Source organism: Sardina pilchardus, chromosome 1 (genome assembly GCF_963854185.1).
Source record: "Sardina pilchardus chromosome 1, fSarPil1.1, whole genome shotgun sequence".
NCBI lineage: Eukaryota > Metazoa > Chordata > Actinopteri > Clupeiformes > Clupeidae > Sardina > Sardina pilchardus.
The window spans coordinates 40,812,752-40,836,163 of record NC_084994.1 but is presented as its reverse complement, the minus strand read 5'-3'; the positions used below and the strand labels follow the sequence as shown (position 1 = coordinate 40,836,163).

Genomic DNA, 23,412 nt, shown 5'->3' with positions numbered 1-23,412 from the left:
ACACATAGAGAAGGAGACAAGGAGAGAGAGAGCGAGGGAGAGAGATTGTGTTTGGAATGTCCGTACACAACAGCGGGGCCCATTTCTGTCTCCCTGTCTGAGGCACAACACCACAACACATACTCTCTCTCTCTCTCTCTCTCTCTCTCTCTCTCTCTCTCTCTCTCTCTACCCTCCTTTCTTTTGTTTGTCTGTCTCTTACTCTGCGCTTCTCTTTTCATCTCTGCCCGCTGCGTTGACAACCCCTCGGCCATTCCGTTTCACCTCAGACAAAACAAAGAAGTTTGTCTCGTGTGTCTGTGCCTCACTCATGCCACCCACACAAACAACAGACAAACAAACAAATAAACAAATAGATCAGAATGCACACGAGGAGAAGCAGACACATGACAGTCAAACCACAAAGCAGCCCCACCCAAAACAACAACACTCTCCCGTCCAAACACACACTGTCTAAACGGACATGTTGTGCACTGCACGCACAGAGTAAACACACCCTCGCCCGCGCTCATCCCAGGATACATTTGATTAGTCATGCCTAAGAGGAAAGTGGCTGGTTGCTCAGACTGGCGACGGAGACCACATTTTTACTGAATGAGAGTGGCGTGGCTCATGAGGAAACCATCTCCACAGGTGAGATTGCTGTGTGAAATCTTCGGTGACTCAGTTAATGTGACGGCAATCCATTATTGCGGAGGAAACACACAATTTCGTACGCTCGTTGTATAATTATGTACACTTTAGCAGCTCCAGCCTAAACACGACGCCCATTAGTGTGCAGTTGTAGGCTACTCCTGCGAGGAGGACTGAGACTCAAGGCATAATCTCTGGACTAGTGTGGTTCTGTTGCCCTGCCCCACGGCTGAGTCCAGCCAGGGTGAACAAAATCATCTTTGTCTCACACATACTGTAACTCGTATGAGTAATATAACTCATAACTCATATTTAATTCGTCACTAAGTCAGTAATACATATAATCTCACACATATCCCATGGTGAAAAAAATCATCTTTGTCTCACACACAACTCGTATGAGTAATATAACTCAGAACTCATATTTAATTCGTCACTAAGTCAGTAATACATATAATCTCACACATATCCCATGGTGAAAAAAATCATCTTTGTCTCACACACAAAACTCGTATGAGTAATATAACTCATAACTCATATTTAATTCGTCACCACTAACCAAGTCAGTTATTCATATAATCTCACACATATCCCATGGTGGAAAAAAATCATCTGTGTCTCACACATGACTCGTATGAGTAATATAATTCATGACTCATATTTAACTCAGTAATCCACCACGTCAGTGATACATATAATCTCACACATACAGTATCCCATGGTGAAAAAAAAATCATCTGTGTCTCACACACATGACTCGTATGAGTAATATTACTCAAACTCATAATTTAACTCAATAATCCACCACGTCAGTGACACATAATCTCACACATACCCCATGGTGACATAAATCATCTGGGTCTCACATAACTCTAACATAACTCATAACTCTTATAAAACTTGCGTCACATCTACTGTATCACGTCACAGTCAGTGATGGGCAGTATTTCTTATGTATTTACAGTTTTTCTCAGTCATCTTAGTACATTTCTCGAGTCATCTCGACATTTGCTAAACAGTAAGTGCATTTCTTAAAACAATTCATACTAATAGCAGAACACCATGGGTTGCCTGCAAAAGCCAGTCTCTAGCTGAAAATTGTTTTCAATCAGAAATCAGAATTTGGCAAGTCCTTATGTCATTGTATACGGATAAGACAGTCAAACTGCGCTGTGATGTTGCCAATATAACATTGTGTATTCTGGAGGGATGTTCTGATGTAAACTATGGCTAAAGTTTAATGACAATTATTGTAAATTGTAGGTTACACCTTATTGTATGTGGGAGTTTGATTGCAAGGGACTGAACAAGACTCACATTTACGCTTTTACTGTTATTTGTTGACAGACCATTTCAGTGCGATACAGAAAGGAAAAGACATGCACTGAAAAGCACAAAAAAAGAAAAATGTGACCGGACAAGCTCCTTAGGGATACTGGTGCATGCAGTACTGTAGGAATTGCTGTACAGTCATCCTCCACCTGACATTCCTGTCTTTTGGGCCACACATTCTCATATGACAACTTGTTCAACTATTTTTAATGTAAAGATTGCTGAGACTATTTTTGATGTGCACAATGTACATGTAATTGTAGTTTAAAAATATTGCCAAATATTTTTCGTAAAAACAACACTTTTGGTGATGTGATAACATCATAAAAGTGCACAACAATGAGTGACTGGTACCGATTTCTTAATTTGAATTTAAATGATTTCTTGAGAACATTATTCATCCAATCGGAACAACCAGTTATGTGGTTGCTCTGCAACATTGTTCAAAACATTGCCCCAGGTATCACCTAAGGCAACACAATGAACATAGGTATGCCCTTTAGTGTTAATATATCACAATTTTATGTGGCACCCAGTTACTTAAAAAAAAACAATTACTGGTAAAGGCTCATGATCCTTCCTGGTCAATAACATTACACAGTGCAATATCAAGCAATCTGGGCATACATTGACAATATTCCACTTTGTATCTCTTGACTAGTTCAGTTGTGACTTTTTGAGTACATCCCTGATACAGTATTTAAGCTATGGGATGCATCAGGCAGGTCAGTATAGTTGATCTGGTGACTGTTTGCAGGTTTATGTCTCGTAGGCAGAGAAAAGCTGTTGCTCTCAAACATTGTCTTCTTAATCAACAGAGTCAGCGTACTGATGAAAGACTAGATTGAATAGATAAGAATATTAAGGTTTCAAATTAATTTCATGCCCCTTTTAAAGAGAATTTTTAGTATTTAAAAAATACAGTATTTTATTTCTGATACATGCATGGCTACCATATTTTGCATGTAGCCTAATATACTTGAAATTAGTGTATTTGATATTTTATTTCAAAACACATTCTGATGTATTTTTGTGCATCCCTGATGGATTACTTTAGAGTTATGCACATTCTTATACATAAATTCATAAGGACATAGATTATCAGGTCCAGTTTCAGATATTCTATGTCCAGCTGTAACCTACAGTATATAGTTACAGTAATTTCCCGCATATAAACCTCAGTATGTATAAGCCGCAGGACAGTGTTTCATGCAAGTTAAAAGAAACAAAACCATATTAACACCATATTAACTGGCCCCCTGTATTAACCTCATAGCTGAAGAAATTTTGGAAAATCAATGTATTAGCCGCGGCTAATAGTCGGGAAATTACGGTACACCAAATAGCACTATATCGAGTTGACACATTCCTCGTGTTTTGCATGCATACGCTCTGGACTGATGTGGTTTTGACTGCCCCCACAGCCCTGTCTCAACCTCAACCCAGACCAGACCAGACCAGACCAGACCACAGCAGACCCTCCAGCAGCTTTGGGCCGGAAAAAGACTCACGCTGTTGTGGGCTGGAAGCAGCTGGTCAGTAGCCAAGGAGCGGAGCGGTAATCTGGGAGGGTGGAGGAGAGACGACAGGATGACAGGATGGTAGGGATCAGTGCGCCCCGGCAAAGCCTGGTATTATGGAGGCACACGAGGGGGGGTGGGGGACGGGGGGTAGTGGGCAGCAGCCGTCTGCACAGACTGAGCTGATGAGGCAAAGATCCCCAGGGTCGGGTCTGTCCCTCAAGAGGTCCGTACTGTCTGCCGTTCCCTCCTCTCCAGTCTTCGGTCAATAGTGAGCACTAAAGGGGTGGTGTGGTGTGGTGGCCGAGGAGCCGGGTGTGCAGCAGCAGCAGCAAAGGAAAGTTGTGGGCTCGATTCACGGCTGCCACCGTTGTGGACTCCTCCAGGGAGACCATGCCCTGAAACACACTGATATCTTCCAATCAATTTGGATAAACGTCAGATAAATGCATAAATACATAATAATTATAAACTCCATGGATGTCCGGATCTATGACTACTATCCAGTCGTTCTTTGCTACAGTTGGCTATGCTGACCTTTGCCTCAGTTGGTAAGGAAAGGCAGTAGCCATTCAGGATCTGATTCTCATTTTTTTTTTAATCACACCATGATAAAATGGCATTCTAGAAAATGTTTTGAAAGTAGGCTATAATGAATGCTTTGTTGTGTGGTCTTCATTTATCCAAACTATTGTCACTGCTATGATACTGTACATTGTAAGTATTCAGTGAAAACAATTGTAAATGGTCATCATATATATCTTTGTCAGCATTGTCATCAAAAATAATATTGTTATTTCCCATAGTATTGTATGGTCCCGCCCTCCATATTCTCCAGATGTTCAGACTTCAAAGTCAACAAATCATTGAAGGAGCTTTGGGCAAACAAACACAGGGTCTTAAATTCACAATGACAAACCAAACATAGTCTGAGTAATGGTGGAAAGAAAATATCAGTCAGAAAGTCGTAATTATTTGTATGTATAAAAGCAAATTAATTTGGAAAGTCTATGTACATTTATGCATATGCAGAATGTTTGTAAGGTAAGAGCTTGATTTCATAGGAGGCCCCGTCAAGATAAACTGGGATTATTCATGGGTGGTAAATGTGGGAGTCAACAAAATATACAAGCAATTAGAGATAAAGCAACCAGGAACTGGAGGTGGTGTGTGTGTGTTTGTGTTTGTGTTTGTGTTTGTGCATTTGTGTGTGTGTGTGTGTGTGTGTGTGTGTGTGTGTGTGTGTGTGTGTGTGTCTGTGTGTCTGTCTGTGTGTGTGTGTGTGCGTGGTGGTGGGGGGAGGGGGGCAGTGCTGGGCAGTGTCTGTCCCACAGAAATGACGGCGCCACTGCCGTTTAACAATCAAAGATGGGGGGCGGGAGCGAGCGAGGAAGTCTCTCCCCAAAAATACAGGTGTTTGGTACAATCAAAGTGCAGCTTGCAGAAATGACTGGGTTTGAAGTTGAAAGAGCAGGCAGAGGGGAACAAGAAGGGGTGGATTTGGTGGGGTGAATGAGTGTCTGCGTACGTGTGTGTGTGTGTGTGTGTGTGTGTGTGTGTGTGTGTGTGTGTGTGTGTGTGTGTGTGTGTGTGTGTGTGTGTGTGTGTGTGCGTGTGTGTGTGTGCGTGTCTGTGTGTGTGTGTGTGTGTGTGTGTGTGTGTGTGTGTGTTTGCATCTTCAACATGAGTTCCTCTTATGGGATTGTTAAACACTTAACAAGAGTAGAGGAAGCCGGGCACTGTGTCCTCTCTGTTTACTTTACTTACTTGATCCAGGCTCTTACAGACGGGAAGTTAGTTCTCACATGGGGTAGTCCCCTCTCCTAGTCCCACTTAAGTCTGCATCTAAAGGGGGGTCGTCACTTTCACAGCATCATAGCTTTATACAAAAATATATATAACATAACATTACATAACATTACATAACATAACATTATATTACATTGTATTACAACCAAAAGCAGGGAGGTTGTGTTTACCATCTATACATTTTAACAGTGCACTGATAGTCTTCCCATTTCTGAAGAAGTAGTAGGTGGGTGCACTGTTGAGCTGTGAAGAGATCTTATCATTTCAGTGAGGAGTAACGTTACTGAAAGACATAAAAACAACAAGCTATATATTTCATTGTTCCAAAAAGAATAATCTCAATGGGCATGGAATGGATAGATAAGATCTTTGTTCACTCAAGATGGTATCTAAAACAAACGAAACAAATAAATACATGTAGACTTACCACCTATGTTGGCTACATACAAACACACACGGCTGGGGAACATAAATCATCTGTGTCAAAATATGTATTTATATGTTTACTTATTGTTATTACTTCATAGATAGATTTGTTTAGAAGTCTTGCAGTAAAACCTGGCAGCCTATTACGATATTCGAGGATATCCATATTGTAAATGGCTTCGTTTTATCAAATGCTGTCCCCTTGAGGGATTATACTTTCAATTGCATGTTGCAACCAGCTGAAAGTTACAAAACAATTTGCTCCTGTTGTCAGATTGTCATGAAGACTTGTCAGGCAGCTCCTTACAGAACTGCTCTGACTTGACTAAACAATGGATCTAATTCCATGAGGCATCCGCTCCCACCGTATCAAGCACTGCCAATATGCAGATCAGCAATGCTGGCAAGAGCCACAGCAATCAAACAAATTTAAAAAAAAAAAAAAGAGAGAGAAAGAAAAGTCTGATAAGCAACATCGATTCAAATCATTTTTTCATAATTTGCTAGTCCCTCTGGTAATGAATGTAAACTGAGCAGTAATTAAATGTTATTAAACAGTCTGTTTCTGGTCGGGGAACATTTTCTCCACAAGGTAACATGCCTGCCTGGTTTCAGGGAGCGCAGGGTAAATACCATTTAGGCAAGGTGTGTGGTCTGGTTGCTCCCGGCCGAGTGAGGCAGGACGAGCCCACAAGGATCATGCGGAGAGACTCACTCCAGTGCCTGTGTGACGCCATGCTGATCTGGTTCACAAGACACTCGACTTCCTTTTTGACTGTGTGCGTTTGTGTGTGTGTGTGTGCGTGTGTGTGTGTGTGTGCGTATGTGCGTGTGTGTGTGTGTGTGTGTGTGTGTGTGTGTGTGTTGCTTTACTTATTTGAGCAGTAATATGAAGAGTGTCTACAGACAGTATAGCTCCAAGTCTTTCAACAAGTTCTATCATCTTGTCACACATCTTACAATTTATCATTTCAGCCACATCAAACATTTCTTAATTATGACAAATGTTGGTATCATGGTGTTACCAACCAGCAGTTATTTCATCATGTGTGTGATGGAAACATTGGTGATTCATTTAAAGCAAATTAATTTGCCACTAGTAATAACACTGCTTTATGAATAACATTATTAATTTACAATAGTAGGGGGTCACTGCAGCTCACACAACTTTAGTTGACAACAGATATTACCTGCAAACTTCAGGAAAGAGACAGATAATAAAATCGTTTGAGAGACCATGAGGAACGGCAAGGCCATATCTCATTGAATGTGATGCTATAGGGAAGAAGGCAAGGGGAACACAGCTTTATTTATTTTCCCGCCTGTCTGCCTGTGGACTGTGTTTGTCAGTTGATTTGAGGTTGCTGTACCAACATGCCACGACAGGAAAGGAATTGAATGAGCAAGGGGAGAAAAATAAAACTTCAGTTCGTACGCTGATTATCAACACAAGCCGTGTGCTGACATTTCCCCAATTGTCATCTTCTCTTCATATCAGTAAACCACAGATAGCTCCAAGAATTAAGAAAAGATCTGATGTAGGCTAGCATGGCGGTGAGTCACACTATCAACCCTGTGTGTCTAGTTAATACAATTCCCAGCTACCAATAAAAGCTTCATCAAGTATTTATGTGGCAAAATTATTACAAAGTAAGCTAAAGGCTTTTCCTGATATGGGCGAATGGACTAACATCAGTTGAGATGTCAACATGTAGAACTAGCATATGATTTTTATAGCGTTATTAAGGTTAATTTGGATAGAAATATACTCTGACAAGATGCCAAGTAGCCTAAAGATTAAAAACATGTCTTCATAAATGCCTGGAACATTAAATGGGACATTAGATCATTAAGCACCTGACCACAAAAATCAATTATCCTTTGAACTGAAAAGCTGTCTGGCTGTTTTAGAAAATGCCTTTATTACATTTTGTGAAATCAAAGCAAAAACCTGAAAAAAACGAATGTGAGAAGAAATATAATGACAACAAGCTCTCAATTGAACCCTCATTGCTGTTCAGAAGCACTGAAGCAGAGCAGAGCCCAATTCTGCTCAACATGAGAGTACTTTCCATTATGAAACGCAACGCAAGCAGTATATTCAGTGACCACTTGTGAAACATTTATGAACCGTGAAGCCTTTATCATTTCATCATGTCATCAAAGCACCTGATCTCTGGTCTGTTTTTATCTCAATTTATTTGTAGTCCGCCTCTACCCTCTTATGTTGTTTAAGGAGCCGAAGGCACTATTCCCCTACACTTAGGCAAACAAGTTGAACAGTGGACAAGGGACCGGTCACTGAGCAGGCATACTGACATTTTTCTGTGTCTGTGTACACAAGAGAAGTTGGTTCATAGTCTACAAGAGAGAGACTTGTTGTATTGCTAATGTACAGCTCATGGTATATATACCTTCAAAAAAATCATAAGGCTAGTTTAGTTTTATGCCAATCTAGTCTATCTAGTGCAATGGAAATGCAGTATATGGAAGATTATGTCTTAGACTATATTTGATTTAATTGCATAGTAGCCTTATTCATTTTTTGGAATATTTCAAACTGACACTGTAGCCTAGATAATTATGTTAATGACTCGTTCTGGCTTTGTGCGTCATTGTTAGGAATTGTAAGTTTTTTGTCAATTACACGAGTGTAAAGTTTACTTCTAATGCTCTGAGAGGCGCTCAACTTCCTTGCTTAATAACCTGAGCCTCGCTATCGCATCTTCAAAGCAAAGAGTGATCTCAAGAATAGGTGGGGCTTTGGAGGCGCCGCGGTTACAAAGCTCTATCATAAACTTCGTCGGGTTGAGTGTCTCAACTTAGCGCCGAAAGACAACTCGCGTCGTCTGGAAACACTGAAGATGATGCGAATCCCATCTTGAACATCTAAGTGGAGCGTAACGTTCACGTCTTTTGGAAAAGGGACCCCTGTCTACAGTTATATTCCATGCGAGTGACAAAGGTTGTGCTTACCTTTCCCATACATCGAGAAAGCCTCGCGTGAAGCAGGTAAAGACCTTCATGAATGTGGAAGCTTGAGTGTGACATAGGATCTGCTGCTCAGATGATTATCATTAGGATGTTGTTGCATCCTCTCAGTTTTCCTGCATGTCAGATTGAAAATAGGCCACGCTTGTCTGGTCAGTAGGCTATACATCAGTTTAACCCTGTTGCACCACTTTTTATGTAGGCTACGACTTTATGTAGGCTATTACAGTCTATACACTTCACAGAAGTAAGGACCTGCTCACATATTTAAGTTAGCTAATGTGTATGTCTTCGATACTTAAAAATGTGTTAGTAATATGGCAAATCGATTTTAAAATTCAAGATTTTAGAAGATATTTTATTTGATATCTGTACACGCACCTGTAGACAGTGGCATACGATTGGATTTGTTTGTGCAAAGTAAATGATTTGTGAACCTGTGGTGTCCTCAGTGGCGCTAACGTAGGCAATATAAGCAAACTGAAGCTTATTAGACTATATGTGGCACAATCTGATTACGAATTCCTGTCCTCATGTCGAAACCATCACGTTTGAGAATACTAAATATCCGAATTATTGAAATACAGACCACTTCTCCGTCAAGTGGATAGAAACTAGGCCTAATTTATGAGTGGTCCAACTATATGATTTAGTTAGTGTGTTTATGTGTTGAAGTTTTTTGTTTACAGGAGACTTATTGAGATTCAGTCATTGCTGACTGTCATACTTACATGCATTATACGCAACAACAAGCTGAGCTGACAGTGATCTTTAAGCAAACATCACTGCCTGCTTTAGCAAGCCTGACATTCACTTCATAAAAGCTTACTATGAAGCATAATCTGATGGCCCACAGCTTTGATAAGTGATTTTTTTGTATCTCAATACAATGTATTTCCCCCCTTGGCTATTTAAAAGGCCCCAGTAGAGTCTCTGTCTTTGGATCGATTGTGTCACATAAAATTGAATAGAATAAAATAAGAGTAGAATAGAGTGGAGCAGTTGATTCAGTTGAAAATGTATCTCTATTTCTGTGTGTAAAAGGCCACTAAGGTGCTGTATGTGTTGATGAATCCGACATGATGCTTTTGAACTCAAGTTAATTTTCGGTGGATTCATTTTACAGTAACACGCTCTATCGGTTCAGTACTCTGCCTGTTACAGTACTGTAGTCATGTGGCCCTGGACTTGCTAGTACACTCTCAAAACTAATGTGTTAGAAACAACACAAACTCTGTTGTCCCTATCTGGACACAGAGATGTGTTAAAAAAATAAAAAAATAAAAAAATAAAAAAACACAAGCTGTGTTATTTTCAACAAATATTGTGTAACAAATAGCAAAAGCAATGTTTTGGAATCAATACAAACTGTGTTGTCCCTATCTGGGCAGAGACGTGTTGTTTTGTACATACAGTAATTCTGAGAGAGTACTGGCCATAGGGCCAGACTAGTAATGGGACAGAGATGACCAGGCTAGATGCGCTTCTCCCCATAGGGATGTGTACCTGTGTGTCTGATGGCTGTGTGTGCCGTTGCCAGTATCAACTGTAGTGTTGTATGCCTCCTTTTATAACAATTTGTATATTCATAGTTTGCTTTTAATAATAATGAATTACATTATAACTGTTGATTTCAAATTTTCAATTTTATGATTGAGCCCATTGCTAGTCTTGTGCCATGCCAAGCCCTGAAATAGGCCTACTGTACGGAACCATTTTATGGACAACATGACTTGTTAAATGAATAAGGATCTGTTTGGAAATGTCATGGCTCTTAAGACAGTTGTTCAACATACAGTAGATAAGTTAACACCAGTTTGTTGGCATACATTGGCATAGTTGTCCATATAGTTGAAGTTGTCTTCTCTGAGAATGTGAGAGATTTTTGTCAGATGTTTGTTTGATTGTGATAGAGATAGGGAGAGAGACAAGGAGAGAGAGAGGGATGGAGAGAAAGAGAGAGAGATCACAGCACCCTGGTCGAGAGGTCAGAGCAGTTCAGTGTAATTTATGGCCTGTCACTATTTACACTCTGAACACACAGAAGAGCACCGTGAATGTCTGAACACAACAGATGTGTTTGTCAAAGTAAACCCTGCGTGCGCTGTCCATAATATAACGTCCTGTCAGGAGGACGTCGACGTGCACCCTGGCGACCCTGCTCTGACCCGTCGTGTTTCTTGAGCGCCCGTCCAGTCATTACAACAGAGAGCTGCCGCCCTGATTAAGGATCTGTGTATGCAAATGATGGCGGTCTTGTGCAGCGTGGGGCTGCGTTCCTCATGGAACATGACTTTTGTTCCCAGAGTCTCAGGCTCTATCCTGTCTGTGCTGTGGCTCCCCATTCCAGAGTCTTGGAAATGAGAGGCTGGGGTTGATCTCTGTCAGGCTGGGTTTTTTTTTTTTTTTTTACGACATGGAGGGAGTGTGTGTGTGTGTGTGTGTGTGTGTGTGTGTGTGTGTGTGTGTGTGTGTGTGTGTGTGCTGGGTGGGGAGTGTGTGTGAATGTGTGTGTGTGTGTGTGTGTGTGTGTGTGTGGGGAGTGGTGGGGGTGAGGGAGGGGGCGTGGGGGGGGGTTGCCCAGTCATTGTCCTGGAGCTCTTCCTCCACGTCTGTCCTCACCTCTCCTCCTCCTCCTCTTCCTCCTCCTCCTCCTCCTCTTCCTCCTCCTCCTCTCCTGCCCCAGGTGCTGTGGGCCAGAGGAGCAGCTGTTGCCCCGTGGAGACGTTGCCTTCTATCTACTGCCGCGTCTTCTCTCTCTTCTCTCTCTTCTCCCCCTGCATGCACTTTTGTGAATGAGGGTGGATGCTTGTTTATGGGAGGTGGGGAGTACTCACAGGAGGCCTCAATGTACGTCTGTGTGTGTGTGTCTATGTGTGTGTGTGTGTGTGTTTGTGTGTGTGTGTGTGTGTGTGTGCGTCTGACTTAGCATTCCCCAGAAATTACAGGGCAGCGACACAGTGGCTCCAGGGCGACGTGAAATAAATCAGGTTGACCTTTAACTCCAGACTTCTAATTACGGAATTCCAAACTAATCACTTTACGATTTTGTTACGATTCCGCCAATTTTTTTTGGAGTGTCTGAGAACTTCCCTGATTTGGGCAGTGGGTTCATTCCCTGATTTCGGCAGTGGGTTTTTCCTTGATTTCGGCAGTGGGTTTTTCCTTGATTTCGGCAGTGGGTTTTTCCTTGATTTCAGCAGTGGCTTCATTCGATTTTGATTTCGGCAGTGGGTTCATACCTTGATGCTTTGGACATCTGGGCTGCTGGGATGTGCCTCTGATCAGATATGACAGCTGAGGTCTTTGTGTACATGTTTTGCTCCAACTCTTATTTTATACAAAATAAAGCTGTGGACATAATCAGATAGACCTTGGCCTTAGAACAAATTACTTGCTTTCATGCTTCCTGTTGAAGCAGGGCTTTTAGGCCTTCTAGAAAAAGGGTTGTTGAGAGCGTTGAAATGTCAAATAGTCCATTTTGACTCGTTATACATGATCAGAAATGAGTCAAGACTCTCTCAGCCTCTTAGGCTCCCAATGATTCACATCCTCTGGCCTTAATGTAGAAAATAATGTATGACCAACCAGCCATGTTCCATCCGAAGATGCATCCCCATCCCAATGCTTATCCCACGTGTATGCCGTGATGGATGATGGATGGTGGTGGGATGGGAATAGGAACGTTCCCTCCATAGGGCGAGACTGAGTCATCCCGGTTTTCAAAACGGAACCTGCGATGTAAAGCCCAAGTAAACAAAGTACCGAGTCACTGATAGCATGTATTGTGCTGCGCTGCTTCTAGGAAGCTCTACCCCCGGATAGGCGCGTGTAATTATACGGATAATGTAATTGCGCCCTGTGTTTTGGTTGGCGTTCTGTTCTCATGCTTTTGAAAAGGCCCCGTTGCCGTCTACTGTCTCTACGAGTGTCAACACTTCCTGCCGCCGGTCGCGCAGGCGGGGTGTGTGTGTGTGTGTGTGTGTGTGTGTGAGTGTGTGTGTGTGTGTGTGTGTTTGTGTGTGAGGGTGGGGGGGCGGGGTGGACGCTTGCTTGCTCGATCGTCCTCTCAGCCGGTCTCCTCCCCCCCCCCCCACACACACTGCTTGTTCCCTGACACGCCCCCTGAGGCTGTGTTGTTGTAAATCATGTGTGATTCATAAAAAAACAGGTTCTGCTGTCTGCCCGGGCCCCGTCGTCAAAAAAAAAAAAAAAAAAAGGAGAGGGAAAAAAAGCCAGCCAACAGACGTACAAATGGAGCTTGGCCTGAAGCCATACCTCCCCTTGCGTCGTCTTCCTCTCTGCCACCCTCTGCATTGGGGCTGCTCCTGTCAACACTTCTCTTCTCTCTCTCTCTCGCGCACTCTGTTTTTTTCCCTCCCCTTCTTCCTCTTCTCCTCCCAAACAACTTGACTTCATCCCACAAGCACCCGGTCTGGCAAAGGACTCAGTGTGTCAGCAGCGACTTACTGACTTGGTCTCCTCCTCTGTTCTCTCTTCTTTTCCTCGCTCTCACTATCCCTCCATTGCACTTGTCTACTCCTTGCTCTCTCTATCCCTCTCTTGCACTCTATCCCTCTTTCTTTCTTTCATTATCCCCCCCCCACACACACCTCTCTCTCTCTCTCTCTCTCTCTCTCTCTCTCTCTCTTCTGTGTCTGTCATCCGTGGGAAGTACCTGGCAGCGGATGCGTTGTCAGGTGGGGGGTGGGGGGGCGGGTTTGGGGGGTGGGGGTGTTGCTGGAGGGGGGGGGGGGGGGGGTGTTGTTGTGGGGGCTCCTGCCCCAACATGCCTGCCCTGGCTTTATGACCACATGGTGGGTGTGAGAATGAGCTTGCCCACTGGCGTGTGTTTGTGTGTGTGTGTGTGTGTTTGTATGTGTGTATGTGTGTGTGTGTGTGTGTGTGTGTGTGTGTGTGTGTGTGTGTGTGTGTGTGTGTGTGTGTGTATGTGTGTGTGTGTGTGTGTGTGTGTGTGTGTGTGTGTGTGTGTGTGTGTGTGTGTGTGTATGTGTGTGTGTGTTTGTGTGTGTGTGTGTGTGTGTTTGTATGTGAATGTGTGTGTGTGTGTGTGTGTGTGTGTCTGTGTGTCTGTGTCTGTGTGTCTGTGTGTGTGTGTGTGTGTTTGTCTGTGTGTATGTGTGTGTCTGTGTCTGTGCGTGTGTGTGTGTGTGTGTGTGTGTGTGTGTCTGTGTGTGTGTGTGTGTGTGTGTGTGTGTGTGTGTGTCTGTGTCTGTGTGTGTGTATGTTTGCGCGCGTTGCATTGCATTGTTTGTGCATGCACATCTGCTCGAGCATGAATCAATGGCTACAGCTGGCTGGCTAGATTTTCACCTCCATTAGTTTTACATACTTCTCTGAGTGACAGTATATGCACTTTTATAGGCGCAGACAAGCAATTGAGATGACACAACTGCATGCCGACCCGGATAATAATTTATGCCCATATAAAGCGTCAGAGGAATAAGACTTTCCATGGAACTTTGCTCTCTGAATCCAGGCAGCATTGAGAGATCACAAACACTGGTGTTTACACACACTAACATTCTTTTATTGTCTCCTCCAGGTTGCCTGTCATGACCAGCCTCTTCTAATGCGCTCCAACAATGTGGTGATGCAAACGGCCTCCTGAAGACAAAGAGCATCCGTCTGTCTGCCGACTTAACAGCTTCGTGAAGATCCCCCCATCTATCTCTCATCTGTTCTTTACGGGCCACATCAACCGTGCGCTCTCTCTCTCCCTCCCTCCCTCTCCCTCTCTCTCTCTCTCTCTCTCTCTCTCTCTCTCTCTCTCTCCATGGCCCATCCGTATGAGCCCTGGCCAAGGACAGCTCCCCCTGGTGGTGGCAGCGCCGATGACATGAACGTGTCCTGGTGGGACCTCCACCCGGGGGCCGGGAGCTGGATGGACCTGCCGGGGGGCCCCGGGGTCGGGCTGTCGGGGATGAGCCAGGGGGGTCCCATGGGGCTCCAGTCGGCGCTGGGGCCGTACTGCCCCGAGGCCCAGCTGTGCGGCTTGCCCCCCGCCCAGCTCGGCCTCACCCCCCACCCGCACCTCTTCCCTCAGGACGGCTTCAAGATGGAGCCCCTCGGCCCTCCGGAGCTGCTTCAACAACAGCAGCAGCAGCAGCAGCAGCAGCATCAACAGCAGCAGCAGCAGCAGGTGTACACCATGGAGGAGCCTCAAGAGGGCGCCACCTCCGTGCCCCGACCAAAGTCCCAGCGGCGGTCGGGCTCGCGGGCGTCCGGCCAGGCCGTGTGCCGGTGCCCGAACTGCGTTCACGCCGAGCAGCTGGGCAGTCAGGCCGGCGGCGGCGGCGGCGGCGACGACGGGCGCCTGCGCAAGCACCTGCACAACTGCCACATCCCGGGCTGCGGCAAGGCCTACGCCAAGACGTCGCACCTGAAGGCGCACCTGCGCTGGCACAGCGGCGACCGGCCGTTCGTCTGCAACTGGCTGTTCTGCGGCAAGCGCTTCACGCGCGCCGACGAGCTGCAGAAGCACATGCAGTCGCACACCGGCGCCAAGAAGTTCAGCTGCGCCGTCTGCACGCGCGTCTTCATGCGCAACGACCACCTCACCAAGCACATGCGGACGCACGACTCGCCCGCCGCCAGGGAGGAGAGAGCCAACGGGGACGGCGGGGGCGCCCTCGGACCCCCGCCCTCCCCTCACGGGGCCCCTGCCATGGCGGACGGCGCCGAGGTCCCCCGCAAGCTCAAGAGCGAGCCGGACGCCGGTCTGGGCTCCATGTCCGGACAGGCGGGCAAACTGAGCTAACTACATCTCCACATCTCCTGTTGGCAGTCAGCGCTGAACCGTAACAGAGACTGGAGGACAACCGACACTTAGAGTCTTTTTTTTTTTCAGACACTGATTGAGTGACCACTAACATAAATGTTCCACACGTGTCTTCTTAGTACCCTTCTATTTGGGAGTCTACTAACTCTTGGTAGAATTTTTAAGTACAGACGGACTCTCTTGACCATTTTGTTTAGGCAAGGATGGACAATAGATGGAGCCGCACACGGCCACATTACTGTTACTACTGCAGCATTTCCTAAGGGCTTGGGTTACAGCTGGGCTACAATTGAGTTACGGTTGGGTTGCAATTGGGTTACAGTTGGGCTACAATTGGGTTACAGTTGTGTTCAAAGTGTTTTAATACATGTGGTATGAATGCATTTGCAATCACCGCTGCCCCATGACAAGTTAAAGGGGAGATCACTTTCTGTCTCAGTTCAACTACAAAACAGCAAGACACCAAAAACAACTGTCAGTGATGACAAGTATAGGCCTAACAACAGACACCACTTCTCAGTCAGAGTCAATGATTTTAAATATTTTGAAGATACGTTTACTTGATTGTAGATAAATCAAGGTCAAGTTGTGATGATCTCATTGTAATGTGGATTTAATATTATTTATTATTCCTCTACACGTGACTTGAAGGATTTAATCTTAAGGTCATTTAGACTCTGGCTGCCACTGTGTACAGTACAATAGAGTAGTTGAGAATTGTACACATCTTCATATTTATCATGATTTTGCAATTTATCACGATTTTGTTAATACTATGACTGAAAAATTAAAGGCACAATATGAAAGCTATCTGTGTTGAGGTCTGGAACACTGATATTTGTATTAACAATATCAGCACACAGAGAGAAAAGACGATAGGTGTCAGGTGGCTACAGATTCATTCGTTTTCAGGAAACTGAAAAACTTGTATTTTTAAATGATTCAACATTGTGTCATCAAATAAAGAAAAAATAGAAATACAAGGTCTCCATCTAACATCAGCGATAGATTACAACATTATTGTGCATAATTGATTTGAAGTAGCTTCACGATTTCATAGATTTCATAGCATAATTTGTAGTGCTACCCATGTTATAACACTGAATTTAGTGGTCACTGGAATTCAGTGCGGTAACATGAATCAGATTTACTCTCTTCAGTATTTCAGAGCGTGATCACCTAGCAGTTCTCCTAGAGTTTAGATATCTATCCAAATGCATATGTATAGATCACAGTTACAGTTAGACATATAGGCATATAGAGTATCCAGTCATTCATTCTACACTACAGCTACACAACATTTCTAAATGCAATATGAAGCATCACTGCTTCAGCAAATCAGCTGTCAATACATTCAGAGCAATGCTTGGTAGGAAAAGCACATTGAGAGGGGAAAAAATAATCCATTTTGGATATCATTTATGGTTTCTTTTTTTATATATAAATTGACATTTAGGCTACATCAACTAGTGCTTAGTAAACAGAAAGTATGCGTGGCACTTACATGAATTAGCTCTGCACGACCTTTACGTTTTTCTATATTTACACAGACAGCTGCTATCTTCCCTCATCATGCTGTATGTTTGGGGTTTTTTGTCAGTTGGTTTTGTTAAACTATATCTAATGCGGTGCGTTACACATATTTCTATGTAAATAAAAAATAATTGACATGTATAAACATATTCTGCAATTACAGAGCTAAGAGGGAAGAGACAGCACTCAGTTCATTTGCAATTGAAACTCTATTGTTTTGATATTGTTTGTAGCAGTTAATGATGAACTGGGATTGGGATGGGGATAGTCTCTATAGTTATTATTTTTATTTTATTGTTTTTAAATGTAGTATTGATTCCCTGCTGAGACACTGGAAATACTTTTGTTTGTTTCATAGTGTGAGTGAATTATAGTGTTTCAGTGAATTTTTGTTCCTGATTTTTTTGTTTGTTTGTTTTAGATGCATTTTACACTGGATTTTAATTTACTCATTGGCAATGTAGTGGTACTTACAGAATGATTTCAAATTGTGTAATTTAATTGCTGGTTTAAAGACTGATTGTAAGTAGAATATTATAAAATGTTTCTAAGATAATAAAGTTTTACCTCAGATAAAGTGACCATCACATGCCTTCTATTTTTTAGTATATAGTCAGCTTCCAAAAACAATAATTATTACCCCATTATGTATTTAGAAAACAAAGTCAATGAAAACGGGCGTATTATAACCACCTCTCTTATCATGACAATGTACTGATCTTAAAGAGGAACTATGCAGGATTTCATCTCTGGTTTCGGTTTCGTCTTTCGTTTTCGCTCGATTTATGCTTGCATTTTCTCTGCAGAGCTTCCCTGACAGCTTTAGCGTGTATTTTTATACATGTATAGGCTATATTTAAATATATAAATTGCAAGCGTGGTTCTTCGTCTCAGACTTCCAGATGTAAACAAAGAGCGATCGTCTCCTGCAGAAAGTTGCATAGGGTCTCTTTAATTACAGTCTAATGTGACAAAATACCATTAGCCAAGTGCAATACATAAACTAATAAGTATTTCATTAAGCCATTTGCAATCTGATATAGTAATTTACCCCAGGTAAGGTAACACCATGTACTATTTTTTAAAAAAGAAGAAGAATGCCTATGAAATGAATACTTGGTTTATTTGTACCATGGTTTATCTGTAAGATGTCTTGCCTCTCAGGACAGAAAATATTTTGATGAAACGACGTTTGCGGGCATCTCTGCGTGAGTGTCTAGATGGTTGCTCAATCAATGGGGTTTCACTGGCTGTAGACATAATGGCTGAAACTACCAAAATAAACGTTTTTATATGATACCAAACAGCTAAACTTCTCCAAGAAAAGAAAACACCGTAGGTTTTATGTCTGCGTCATATTATTTTAAAAAATGATACAGAAATGTAAGAAAGTAGGCCTGTTTACCTGAATCTATGAGAGCAGAGGGAGTGCTCTGATCCTTGTTGGAGGAATGCCACTGTTTTCTGCTGTGTGATGGGACATTCTAATTGAAAATGAAAAGTCATGTTGGTAATAGCAATAAGTCCATAAAAACGTCTAAGTACAGCCTTGTTCAAGGCCCTAACTTGGCCATTAAAAACCGACAAACATATTTCTCAAAATATCACAATTGTATGGCTGTGTTAAATGATTATTGAGTCTACATGAGGGATGTTTACCTTCCCACTAATGTTGAGCTTCTGGAGGATCCCTCTGTCTCCTTTTCCCTTCTTTGGCTGCTGGACACTTAGATCAGTTGAGCCAACCTCAAGTTGTGTGTCACATATCTGTAGAAGCTCCTTAGTAAGTGATGTGACTATGGATGTCTGAAACGATGGGCGGTTGGATTCCATGGCTTTCAGGAGATCCGTTTCAGACCCAAACTCGGTGAGGAGATCACTGTAGACAGCCCTGTAGATCCTGTGCTCTCTGATGTCCTCAGGGTAGGGTTCTGTTGCTGAAATGCCAGAAGAGGCATTGAACGCAGCGACAACCTTGTCTATGAGTTCCCCGGCTTTGTTGACCATGTCAAAGGCGAACCATCCATAGTTTATCTTTGTCAACAGTTGAATGACCAGTAGGGTCACAAGGCCGGTGTAGTCATCTGTGGCCAAGGGAAAGGCCTTTGGCCATGGGGTGATTTGGACACCATCATTGGCCTCAGCACTCATCTGTGACTCTGCAAGCTTTGAACTGAAGCTTTTGGTTGGCGCCACATTTGATGGACACAATGTTTCCTCAACAGCCTCCAGGTCACTGTATGGGCTCAGTGCCCGAGTCAAACCACTCATCACCTCCTTCATCATCATGTCAACGACAAGGCCCACCGTGTCACTCAGGATTTGTGATGGGGACTTCCGAGCGGCCATTTTGCCCTGAGCATCTGATGCTACATCAGTTAGGCTGCTTGGACAAGAGATTGAGGTCTGCGTTTGTTGCTGTGAGCCTCCTTTAACACCACCCCAAGGGGAGGGAAGTTTGAAACAGGGGAGAAAAAGATGTCTGACACTCTCCTCAATGTAAAGTTGAAGTATTTCAGAGGCAGTAGGCATCCCTGATGTTTTTTCCTGCCCCTGCTTCAAAAGCGCAGAGTCTGAGAGACACTGTCTCGGAGTTGAGCTGTTGCTCCTCATAAAAAGACCATAGATCTGATCGATGAGGTCACGAGAAGATGAGTTGACACTGCCGCTGGACAACGATCTCTCAAGGCTTCGTGCAACCGAGGTAAGACCTTGGGCATATGACAAAGAAGTCTCCCCGTCATCAACTTTTTCCAGTATGACTTTCACGACGTCAACCATGGTATCCCGAGTGACACCAGCAAGACATTCGTCATCAATGTCGATGTTAGGGAAAGGGCATTCGGAAGGCATCTCAGAAGAGGTGAGCACAACCCAAGGTAAAGACTCTTGAGGCAAAGGTGAGAGCTTTCCCTTTGAAACAAAGGAGGAAGCTGAAGTAGGCCTCTGCACGTCCACATCTCCCAGACTTTGTAGCATTGTGTTTATCGTGTTATGGAACAGCTGGAGATACTCAGAATCATGTTCCCACATTCCAGAATTTGGAGCTTCTTCTTGAATGCAAACGAGAACATTGCTAATGGCTTGTTTTGCACATACCTTCTCTTCGACTTTAGATTCATGCAGCTGGGAATTGGTGATAAAATCTTTCACCATCCTCTGTAGGCTTTTAAACATCTCTCTCGTGGCTGACCAGATTTTAACCTTAGAGGCCTCCATCCCAACCTGAGACTTGTCAAGCAAAACAGATGAACCTCCCTTGCTTTTCCCTTCTCTATCAGAAATGGTGTTATCCATTGCATCGCATGATGTTGACTGAAACAGAGTCTGAATGCCTTCAATGACAGTGCCAACGAGATCAGATGCAGTTGACTCTGTTGGCAGGGAAGAGGCTGTTCCACTGCTTTTGGCTGCATTGAGTAAAACCTGGCTCACTTGTTTCACTGCTTTTGTCTGAATGTCCTCACTTGAGAGTTTCTGCATTATTTCACTTATTGAAAGAACTAATTCAGCACAACATCGTTTGCTGGCTGAACTCACAAAGTTGTTTTCGATTTCCAGCATGATGTTCCCTGCCAGGTAACTCCCTGCTGTTGGTGTCTCTCCTTCAGTACAAGACATCTGGTCTTCTGCTATTTGCTCTTTAACAGACATAACAAGCTCTCCCATCACTTCACAAGTGCAGTCTTCCAGGTCAGTTGTCTCAGGTGTAACCCAAGTGACATCCAAAGAGCTAGATCTGGCAGCATTGCCTATTGATAGGTCATAATTTGAAGACATTTCCTCCAAACGTGTATAGGGCTGTTTCTTCTGAAAGGACAACCGGGCAAAAAACTCTCTCACCTTAACCTGCACGTTGTGATATAGTTTTGCAGCAGCAAAGGCAAACTCTTGCTTAGGGATTTGCTGTGCACTACCCAGAGTTCCCAGGGGTTCCATTGAGCCCATGTCACTTTGGCTTGATATTCTGAGGGACTGGAGCGACTCAATGCACTCAAGCAGGTCTCTCTCAAACTGGTCAACAATTTCCGAGGCAGCGGCATCTGCATTTTTAATCTCTGCCTCCTGTGGCACTTGCCGAGAGGAGGAGCACTTGTCATTTTCTGGCTTGGCATATTCTTCTATGTTGTCACTAGACACAAAAGACCGGAGAGTGTTGTTGCTCTTGACTGACGTGACGAGCACGTCCACAACAGCGTCAAAAGCATTCCTCTGAAATGCGGAGCTTGACAGATTCTGAAGGCACACAATGGAGAGCAAGTCCTCAACTGAGGAAGAGGTGATATCACTCAGCTGGGAGATTACATTCTGTACGTAATCATCGGGCGTTGTTGTTGTTGGATCGAGTGACGTATCCTGTGGCTGAGCAACCTCTTTCTGCTGATGGTAAGATGCTATCACTCCTTGTAGCACATTGCATGTGCAGGTGTCTAGCTCAGGTTGACTCAGAGCAATGTGACCAGACTGTGTTGCTTCACTTTGTACCTGGTGGAGTTGCAGATGGCTAACTGTTCGGACCTGAGGTATCTGCTCATTGCAACAGCTAGCTGTTTGAGTGAAGTCCTGGGTAGGATCTTCACCTGGCTCCTGAGGATTTTGGTCAGACACTTTGTCACTGCTTGGGGCAGACGTAGCTTGGTGCAGGTGCAGCTTAGAGGGTAATTGTATAAAGAAGTCCTCCAGTGTTTTCTGGACATTACCAAAGATTTTTTTAGCTGCCAACAGGGCTGAGTTCTTCTCAGCATTAGGCGCCGTCTTCTCGATACCTGAGGCATCATCAGGCTGAATCACAACTGCTGTTTCATCGTTTTCATCCACACATTCTGCTGTCTGTGCGATTGCCTTCATCTCTTCCACAAAGGTCTCAATGACCAGCGAGGCAGCCTCCTCAACAGGTTTCCAATAGAGTTCAGGTGAAAGCTCAGTTATACTTCTTGGGGTGTCTACAGAGGCAGGGGTATCAGTGGTAGAGACAGGCATGTGACTTGAGGAAACAGAGGCAAAATCCTTCATTTTAATGCCTAGCACACTGCTCACAGCCTTCTTGGCCTTCAGACGGAAATCATAGAAGGAAAAAGCTTGCATTCCTAGTTGATTCGATTGAGTCTGACTGCCCAGTGTTACTTGTGAAATAAACTCAAGATGATCTCCCTGTATGTCTTCGTCATAAAATGAAACTTCAGAAAGAGACGCACTCTGGCATGCAAAAGCTTTCACAGCCTGCCTTATAGACGACAACAGGCTTTTGGCAGGTTTGTTCATACAGTCATCATCGTCCTGCTCATTCAAGCTCGACTCAATAGTATCAATGATTAGTGCCATTGAGTCACCCACAGTTAAGGACAGAGCTGAGTCCAGGTCTTCCTCAGACGGGCACATAGCAGAATACCTCTTCCAGCAGAGAAGGCACTGCCTTGCGTCCTCTGCACTTTTCAGACTCGAGCTCGACTCCATAGTGCCAATGGTGAGTGCCATTGAGTCACCCACGGTTGAGGACAGAGCTGAGTCCAGGTCTTCCTCAGAGGGGCATACAGCAGAACACCTCTTCCAGCAGAGAAGGCACTGCCTTGCGTCCTCTGCACTTTTCTGACTTTCCAGCTTCATGCTGATCTTCTCGACAAACTCCTCGGCGTTGAAGATCTCATGAGGGGCTGAGCTCTTTGGTGCACTGGAGGCGGTCTTTTTGAACTCAGCTAGAGTAGTGTTCACCCATGCGACAGCTTCCATTACGATGGAGTGGGTCAACTCTTCACTGACTGCCCGGCAGCCCACCACGTTCAGCTCCTTTAAGGTTGCCTGGACGCTCTGTTTGATGCCTTCCTCTGTGATACCAAAGTGATCTAGTAATGACATCTGATGGGACCTGAATAAGATCATCATCAAAAAAAAAAAAAAAAGCTTGATCTTTATTTTATTATTCATTCAAACAAAAGCACATTTGTTGGGACATCTACAGCAACATATGTTTCATTTTTACATTGAATATCTTCAGTCGTCTTAAAGTTATGTTCTGTAAATGAACTTACCTCTCCACAGCAGAGGGGTGGGAGTCAGGTGTTGTCACTTCCTGAGTATGACCACTGCTCCCTTTTGGATCCACGTTCATCAGCATGGTGTTATCGAGCACTGCGACGTGCTGTCCCTCTTCCTTGCATCTGAGTGATGTGCCGGCTGTCTCCAAATCTGAAAGGCAGTGCGTCTCTGGACTGGCCAGGAACTGCTGTGGGTCCTCCCTTAGCAGCTTCATGAGCGCTGGAACGACCGCGTTCATGGAGCTCATGGTCACATGCTGCACCATGTTCACGCACAGTTTCAAAAACTGCGCCCTTGTGACCTGTTCAGAATCGGAAGACAGGAAGTCTACAT

General features: G+C 44.0%; 2 protein-coding genes across 2 annotated transcripts; one reads left to right on the top strand and one right to left on the bottom strand.

Annotated features, from left to right (window-relative positions):
* The first annotated feature begins 8,544 nt into the window (after window positions 1-8,544).
* Window positions 8,545-17,611, top strand: LOC134091211 (transcription factor Sp6-like). Its single transcript, XM_062544315.1, has 2 exons — window positions 8,545-8,732; window positions 14,278-17,611. The coding sequence occupies exon 2, from the start codon at window positions 14,509-14,511 to the stop codon at window positions 15,490-15,492; it is 984 nt and encodes a 327-aa protein (XP_062400299.1). The 5' UTR covers window positions 8,545-8,732; window positions 14,278-14,508; the 3' UTR covers window positions 15,493-17,611.
* A 539-nt stretch (window positions 17,612-18,150) lies between these two features.
* On the bottom strand, window positions 18,151-23,374 carry LOC134090653 (uncharacterized). Its single transcript, XM_062544270.1, has 4 exons — window positions 23,073-23,374; window positions 18,706-22,909; window positions 18,452-18,530; window positions 18,151-18,317 (listed from the first exon to the last, which is right to left on the bottom strand). Exons 1-4 carry the CDS (start codon window positions 23,342-23,344, stop codon window positions 18,184-18,186), a joined length of 4,689 nt encoding a protein of 1,562 aa, XP_062400254.1. The 5' UTR covers window positions 23,345-23,374; the 3' UTR covers window positions 18,151-18,183.
* Between the last annotated feature and the right edge of the window lie 38 nt (window positions 23,375-23,412).